Source organism: Camelina sativa, chromosome 4, assembly GCF_000633955.1.
Source record: "Camelina sativa cultivar DH55 chromosome 4, Cs, whole genome shotgun sequence".
Lineage (NCBI taxonomy): Eukaryota > Viridiplantae > Streptophyta > Magnoliopsida > Brassicales > Brassicaceae > Camelina > Camelina sativa.
Genome location: NC_025688.1, coordinates 9,666,708 through 9,675,128, shown reverse-complemented (window position 1 = coordinate 9,675,128; position 8,421 = coordinate 9,666,708). Strand labels below are relative to the sequence as shown.

The following is an 8,421-nucleotide window of genomic DNA, read 5'->3' as shown; positions in this document are numbered from 1 at the left end:
GATATCCATGATGCGAGCGAAACGATGAGCCATAGCCGATGCGACCATTGCCTATGGCGAGCGCAACATGGTTTATGGCTCAAAGGTAAAAAATCATTCTGTAATATAGTAGTTTACTTATAAATCAAACGTATATTTGATTTTCTGAATAATATCTTTCATTATTGATTTTATGTAATCAAAAATCTTTGATTTGATCATTTTTTCTCCCATTATATATGNCCCGCACATCGGACGGGTCCTAATCTAGTATTGTATAAAGGCCAAGGGAAAGGCTTCCCCATCATGTCTTAGTAATTATGAGACAAAAGGTAAAACAAGCAACTAAAGCCTTGCAAAGATTTGAACTTAGGGGGAGATATTGGTTGAGGATTTAGAAAGAATTTTAATGACTTTATGTTTTTGCTGATTGTTAGAATCATAGAAAATTGAAAGTTAAAAATGAAGGATTCTAAGAAATTGTTTAGGAAGTTTTTTAAAATCTTGATGATTTGTTTTTTCTAATCTTGTAAAATCTTTCTATTTGATGAAAGAGTTTTCATGACTTTTGTTATGAAGGAAATGATATAAAATCCTAAATCAATAACATAAAATTTGAATTCATTAACAATCCAAGATTCTTTTGTTTTACTTGAATAACATAAAACTTTTAATGACTTTATAAAACTCTTAATCCAATAACACTAGATTTATCAAGATTTTAGATAACTTTTTACAAATCCACAACCAATAACACCAAATTTTTAAAGAGTTTTTAAAAGTCTTGATTGAATAATAACATATTTTACCTAACTTTTAAAGTCATTAAAATTCTTTCTAAATCCTAAACCAATACCTCCCCTTAATAAAGCCTTAGGCATGAAATTCCAAATCAGCAAGACACCAACATTTCTATTGTTACAAACATTAATTGGCATTTTGTTGCGAGACACTATCATGATCCGACGGTCAATGTCTCATCAGGATCGTCATCATCGTCTTCATCATCTCCATATTCCATCAGCTTTATTAACGTATCTGCAACATCAAGACATGCGACTGATCATAAATTTGATTCTACGATTACTAGGTTATGCTAAGTTGCCGTTAAACCACAAGACACAAAATGGTATGCAAAATCAACAGGGATGAAAGACAAGAACTGAGTGAGTTGTCGATGAGTTTTCCAAGGATTAGTTCGAATCTAATATACCTGGAACTGGATTTGGTTTCATTACAGTGATGTGATTGCCCTCCTGTAATCTTGAAGGTTGAGTTGTTGATGTAAGTCGTGGTGGTGGAGGAAGCATGCTTTTTGATGATAAAGGAGACGCGGTCTTCGAAGGTGGTGGTGGAGGAAGCATGCTTATTGATGATAGAGGAGACACGGTCTGCGAAGGCGGTGGTGTTAAGGTCTTTGGTGGAGGAGGAGGCATCACGGATCTTGGTGAAGGTGGTGACCGCACTCTATTTGCTGATGGCTCCTCAACTACATTCTTTGGAGCAACTTCACCTGACATTGCTAACTCCAACTGCTGCAACAAATGATATGAATAGAATATTCGAGGCCATTTACACAACGACAGTTAGATATCTACAGGTTTTTAAAAGCGATCACGCAAATATATAAAAAGAGGGTACTGTTAATGCAAATGCTTTCAAATCCAGGAAATATGTATCCAAAAGCTAATTAATGAAGAATGTATTTGGTAAAACTTGAAACCTTTACAAGCTCATTCACAACCAACGTGAATCAAAACAACATTTTCATCTGAACAGTGTTAAGCTCACTAGCATCCTTAAAGACACAAGTTAAAGATCAGAAGATGTATAGCTGCTTAGTTCTAATGGCAGCTATATATTAATGTTCTCTAACTCCATGCATCAAGAAACATAGATTAAAAATAGAAACTATAAATCCAGAACAAAGTTACGGTGGAGAATGAGCCTATTCTACCATGGATAAGGGCATCAGTCATTCTGTAATGAGTAATGCCAACCTAACTGCAAGGCACTAAAGTGAAGATGCATTGGATTGTGCAAAAATGACATGCACACAAGGGACACATATCACGTCAGTTAAAAAGACATTAAATTCTGGAAAAAAGTTATAATTCTGATCCTCAAGTTGAAGCGAAAATGACTGCAAACCTTGGTTTTAAAAAGCGCGCCTGTGGCGCGTTGCGCAATGATGTGAGGAGATGAGGGAAACAGGACACTATGGCAAGGCGATATCCATGATGCGAGCGAAACGATGAGCAATAGCCGATGCGACCATTGCGTGAGGCGAGCGCAACATGGTTTATGGCACAAACAAGGTAAAAAATTGTTTTGTAATATAGTAGTTTACTTATATATCAAACGTATAATGAAAAAATATTTGATTTTCTCAATAATATCTTTAATTATTGATTTTATGTAATCAAAAATCTTTGATTTGATCATTTTTTCACCCATTATATATAAGAAAACCCTAGTTTATTTAGTCTCCTCATCTCTTTCATTCACGAGTCCTAAACGTCTACAGCTTCTGCACGTCTACACGTCTACAGCTACTGCAAAAGGTAATCATCTACTAATCAAAACTGTTGTATACTTACTTGTATTTCTTAATTTCTTTTGAGATGGATTGGATTGTTTTATGCTAGTTTATTCTAAAGTTTTAATAAGTTTCAGCAGAATACCTCTTATTTTCTTTCTTTTAAACACCAAGCGCCTCATATCCATGTTGCGATGCGCCGCATGCGCCATGGCGTATGGCACATTAACAGGATGTTTGTGCCACAGTGCGCTTTGCGCGATTTAAAACCAAGCTGCAAACCACATGGTGCCTCCACNTTAGTTCTAATGGCAGCTATATATTAATGTTCTCTAACTCCATGCATCAAGAAACATAGATTAAAAATAGAAACTATAAATCCAGAACAAAGTTACGGTGGAGAATGAGCCTATTCTACCATGGATAAGGGCATCAGTCATTCTGTAATGAGTAATGCCAACCTAACTGCAAGGCACTAAAGTGAAGATGCATTGGATTGTGCAAAAATGACATGCACACAAGGGACACATATCACGTCAGTTAAAAAGACATTAAATTCTGGAAAAAAGTTATAATTCTGATCCTCAAGTTGAAGCGAAAATGACTGCAAACCTTGGTTTTAAAAAGCGCGCCTGTGGCGCGTTGCGCAATGATGTGAGGAGATGAGGGAAACAGGACACTATGGCAAGGCGATATCCATGATGCGAGCGAAACGATGAGCAATAGCCGATGCGACCATTGCGTGAGGCGAGCGCAACATGGTTTATGGCACAAACAAGGTAAAAAATTGTTTTGTAATATAGTAGTTTACTTATATATCAAACGTATAATGAAAAAATATTTGATTTTCTCAATAATATCTTTAATTATTGATTTTATGTAATCAAAAATCTTTGATTTGATCATTTTTTCACCCATTATATATAAGAAAACCCTAGTTTATTTAGTCTCCTCATCTCTTTCATTCACGAGTCCTAAACGTCTACAGCTTCTGCACGTCTACACGTCTACAGCTACTGCAAAAGGTAATCATCTACTAATCAAAACTGTTGTATACTTACTTGTATTTCTTAATTTCTTTTGAGATGGATTGGATTGTTTTATGCTAGTTTATTCTAAAGTTTTAATAAGTTTCAGCAGAATACCTCTTATTTTCTTTCTTTTAAACACCAAGCGCCTCATATCCATGTTGCGATGCGCCGCATGCGCCATGGCGTATGGCACATTAACAGGATGTTTGTGCCACAGTGCGCTTTGCGCGATTTAAAACCAAGCTGGAAACCACATGGTGCCTCCACCTTGGTTTTAAATCGCGCAAAGCGCACTGTGGCACAAACATCCTGTTAATGTGCCATACGCCATGGCGCATGCGGCGCATCGCAACATGGATATGAGGCGCTTGGTGTTTAAAAGAAAGAAAATAAGAGGTATTCTGCTGAAACTTATTAAAACTTTAGAATAAACTAGCATAAAACAATCCAATCCATCTCAAAAGAAATTAAGAAATACAAGTAAGTATACAACAGTTTTGATTAGTAGATGATTACCTTTTGCAGTAGCTGTAGACGTGTAGACGTGCAGAAGCTGTAGACGTTTAGGACTCGTGAATGAAAGAGATGAGGAGACTAAATAAACTAGGGTTTTCTTATATATAATGGGTGAAAAAATGATCAAATCAAAGATTTTTGATTACATAAAATCAATAATTAAAGATATTATTGAGAAAATCAAATATTTTTTCATTATATGTTTGATATATAAGTAAACTACTATATTACAGAACAATTTTTTACCTTGTTTGTGCCACAAACCATGTTGCGCTCGCCTCACGCAATGGTCGCATCGGCTATGGCTCATCATTTCGCTCGCATCATGGATATCGCCTTGCCATAGTGTCCTGTTTCCCTCATCTCCTCACATCATTGCGCAACGCGCCATGGCGCGCTTTTTAAAACCAAGGCCTCCACTATTAAAAGTACCCTGTGAAACATGCAAACCAATGGCCCACGGGTCCAGAATCAGCTAGTTAGCTTCTTAGAAGTTCAGAAAAATACCTGGAATAGTAAGGGGGAAAAATCAGCACAAAATAAATTTCATGACAGAAACTGAAACAATGTATCATTGTAGAGAGCGTAACTGCCAATTAAAAAGAGTTCATGAATAGGTAAGAGACTTATAGAAGCGGTTGAGAAGTGCAAACATGTGCATATGACATGCTTAAGAAGATGAATACTAGGCTTCATGGTTAAACCTTTTAACTACCAGAAAAACGATTTACCTTTGTCACCCCACTCAAAATATCTCAATCCTGTTTCTATGTAAAACACTTGACCTGATATGTTCACTCATCTATTGGTTATTGCTTACAAGTACCCAATACTAGCCAAAATTTATTTCAAACAACCACAAGCACAAGTTCTCTCATGGTAGCTATGAAAGAGCCTCAGGCCTCAGGGTTTGGACCCATCCATTACTCCGTCAAAATCACCGCAGATGCAGGAAAAGATCTTTTACCTGTTTTGGTTTCGCTGGAACCTTACAATCAGCTGGTAGTTCCTGAAACTTTCGCTTTTGGGGTGGGCGCCTTTCCTTTTCTGTACTTGAAATATCACTTGGGTTCGATACGGAGGCAGCTGTCAACATAGTAGGGGGCACAGTAGAGACAACAGGAGAAATTGATTGCTTAAGGACTTGAGCAACTTGTTGTAGTGGTGTGGCTTGAGGGTATATACCAGCATACCCACTATAGCTAGTTCCCCCAGCCATTGGCTGTAAGTAACTCACTGGACTTGGTTGCAAGTGCCCACCATTTGATATTCCTAGAGGTTGCATTATTGGAAACTGAGGATAAAGACTTGTCGAGGGAGTAACTGGAAATGGACTAACAGCCTTTGGTGGTGCTGTGATGGGTATCGATGTCATCAAACCACATGTTGAAATCAAATTTGGCCATTGCTCCTTTTCCGAACCCGGAGCTCCAGAAAGCAGTTGCTGTGGTGGTGGTACTGCGCCATACAACTTACTTGAGGTAACCCTGAAACATTTTGTGGAACAAACAATTACAATGACAGATCAGCAAATGCAATGAAAAAGACACATGAACATGCTTCTGAACAGAAAATAAAAGACCAAGAGATAAGTAAATATTTAAAGAAAATTGAACCTTGATGCCCCGAATTCTACACTGATTGTATCCATAAGATTCTCAGCTAAACGTTTTGCATTGTCAATGCTCTTCGGGTTGCTGCTGGACAATAATATATGTAACGGTAGCTGTGCGTCTGCAATAATGCGTTAAAAACAGGAAGTAACATTTACATTAACAATGTAAATCACACCATCACAAGTAGGCAGAAAAAAACACAAATAAAGTAAATATTACCTTCTCCATGTTGGTTCTCAAGGCTTCCTGAACCACGTCCTCTTAGTCCAACAGTTGCTCCTGTTTCATTCATAATGTGATTTATATACTGATCCTGCATGTACAAAAGCCAACCACCACCAACACAAAAAAAAGTTCTCTCCCGATTGCACGGAGATGTCAGAGAGAGCTTCAACATTAGAATCTCTCGAATTCATGGAGTGAGACAAAAAAGTGCAAATATTATTAATCAAAAATGAAAACCTAAACACCAATTGGCTAACACTTCTACTGATACATAATTTGATATTAGACTATCGATTCAGATCTGTTGTAAATTAGAAAGGAAAAAAGGTGGGAATATTGAAAGAATGAATACCCACATTAGGTCCACGAATACGAGCAGCAACGTTAGATGACGGGTCAGCTTCGAAACCCAAATATACGCATGTGCTGTGCATCTGGCAACATGGTTAAATATATTATTGCTCCAATATCATAACTACAAAAAACAAAGTCTCCCACAATCTAGGAATATCTACCTTGGCAGTGGGCAAACCAACCGACATGACCTGTGAGTTTGATTTGTGTTTCATCATCTCCTCAATCATAGCTGCTGCACGATCAACAGCTAGAATACGTTCTGTAGTCTCTTTTAACTGAAATTGCAATACCAAACGTTAAAACAAGGCCGACTTCTCAAAGCTCAAAACCTCAAGGTATTTCTTTAAGCCAATAAATGTTTTACTTTCTGCCCCTCCCATGAAGAACATCTATCATATTTCCAAAACATATTGACCAGCACTATACACCACTATAATCAATAAGTTTATACCCAAAAACTAATCACCCTTTTATTAGCCTAGTGCTCTCGGTTACCCTTGGCTAGTGTTCTGTTAAGCTAAAAAGGATTAACATACATGAGCAGCAGCAGATATGTGGAGATATAACGGCTTTTCACCATCAGGAGGTGCATTTGGAGGACGATACTTGCCCCTACAAAAAGAGTTCATCAATTCAATCTAGAAAAGATTCTTGTAAGACTTTCTCCTCCATGAGTTAGATGTTGGACAAACCTGGTAATCACCACAGCATCAGTACACCTCTGAATCTGCAAGAAAAATAGACGTTAAAAATAAAACTAGGAAAATTGTATCTTATAGACATAGTAAATTACACATACTTCTTCTTGAGTTGAGCGTTTAGTAAGCTTGTGCCTAAGAGAAGCCTCAGCATCATTGATAACAATTTCTCGTGCTATGATCAACTCATCCTGGATCTTAGACTAGATGGACATGCAACAAAGCGCACAATAAATCACCATGTTTAAAGGATAGGATAAAAGAAGAAGACATATATCCACAAATAATAGCTCGTTCAGTATAAAGTCAATAATGTCAAAGTCACAAACACAGCCACCATATATCGAGGACTTGGGGAATCTCATACATGAACAGAGGAAACTGGACCACACACGGTAAAACTACTAATCAAGTAATCATCGGACACAAAGTTTCAAGTGATACAACAATTTTAAGGAGGTAGCAGATTATACAGTTCACTAAGAAAACATATAGCAGGACACCAAATCAGATCAAAACATGACATATCATCATCTACGCCATAGTGCATAATGCAATAGCTAAGTCAGAGAAAGATTAGCACAGAAAACCCCTCAAGAGCATAAGAGATATTTACTTGATTAAGCGTTTGGAGCAATGGCATCACGGCAGGAACATTCAAAGTATTGTTGCCTAAAGAGAGTAACTGAGGAAACGCAACTCCAGCCGCAACAAGTTGCTCTGCTGGCTGATCCCACTTTCTCTTTCTCCTGCCACCCAAATTCCCAAAAAGGTCAGTTAATAATATAACTAAAGTTGCAAAATTGGTTAAGAGAGATCAGCATGAGCTTCAAAGCCAGAACCTTTATTCACAAATTAGATTCCAAAACCAAAATCAAAGTCGTTCAAGCAACAATCCAAAGAAGGGTGTCAATTTCACAAAAAATGTATAAAGATTGTAATTTGAATGGTTAAACAATATAAAGTTGGTACCTTTGCCTCGTCCGAGAAGCATCGTTTGATGTAGCCGAGTCGCTTGGAGAAACCCTAGCCTCATTGTTGTCCCCTGTCATCTTTACAGACGTTCTCTGACACAAAAAGGATTGTTCCTATAGGATTCAACGAATACGAAGAGAAGAATTCAGAGAAACAAACTCCAAATCGAACGGAGCAAAAACTTTCCCCCCTTTTCTTTGCAATTGAAACTTTTGGATTCCAATAGAAAATTTTGGTTTCTCGATTTAAATTGGGTTAATTTGATAGATAAAAAAGAATTATGGTTTTATTGGGAAAAACAGAGTACAGTATATGTGGATCTTAAGTTTTTCTTTTTTTTTTTGCAAAAATATGTCAAAAAAACATAAATTTACGAAAAGTGGTGAAAATTTTATATTGTTTTGTGACGAAATAAATGTTTAAAACTTTTAATAAATTATGAAGTATTTATTTCAATTTTTTTTATTTTCCAAATCATTAACCTT

General features: G+C 36.9%; 1 protein-coding gene across 3 annotated transcripts; it reads right to left on the bottom strand.

Annotated features, from left to right (window-relative positions):
* LOC104780181 (protein RIK-like) lies at positions 773–8,185 on the bottom strand. Of its 3 annotated transcripts, none has more exons than XM_010504668.2 (12): positions 7,934–8,185; positions 7,578–7,710; positions 7,063–7,164; positions 6,956–6,990; positions 6,800–6,875; positions 6,422–6,538; positions 6,263–6,340; positions 5,901–5,994; positions 5,682–5,799; positions 5,033–5,552; positions 1,193–1,514; positions 773–1,017 (listed from the first exon to the last, which is right to left on the bottom strand). In XM_010504668.2, exons 1-12 carry the CDS (start codon positions 8,011–8,013, stop codon positions 935–937), a joined length of 1,758 nt encoding a protein of 585 aa, XP_010502970.1. In that variant the 5' UTR covers positions 8,014–8,185; the 3' UTR covers positions 773–934. The 3 variants fall into 3 exon arrangements, with proteins under 3 accessions (XP_010502970.1, XP_010502971.1, XP_010502972.1); XM_010504669.2 differs by having other exon boundaries at positions 1,193–1,511; XM_010504670.2 differs by lacking the exons at positions 773–1,017; positions 1,193–1,514 and adding an exon at positions 4,364–4,498.

Coding starts and splice junctions, on each gene's coding strand:
- LOC104780181 (XM_010504668.2), bottom strand. CDS start 8,013: ATGACAGGGGACAACAATGAGGCTAGGGTTTCTCCAAGCGACTCGGCT. Junction 7,711..7,933: donor GCTTCTCGGACGAGGCAAAG/GTACCAACTTTA, acceptor TTTGGGTGGCAG/GAGAAAGAGAAAGTGGGATC. Junction 1,515..5,032: donor TTCCAGCGAAACCAAAACAG/GTAAAAGATCTT, acceptor CATTTGTTGCAG/CAGTTGGAGTTAGCAATGTC.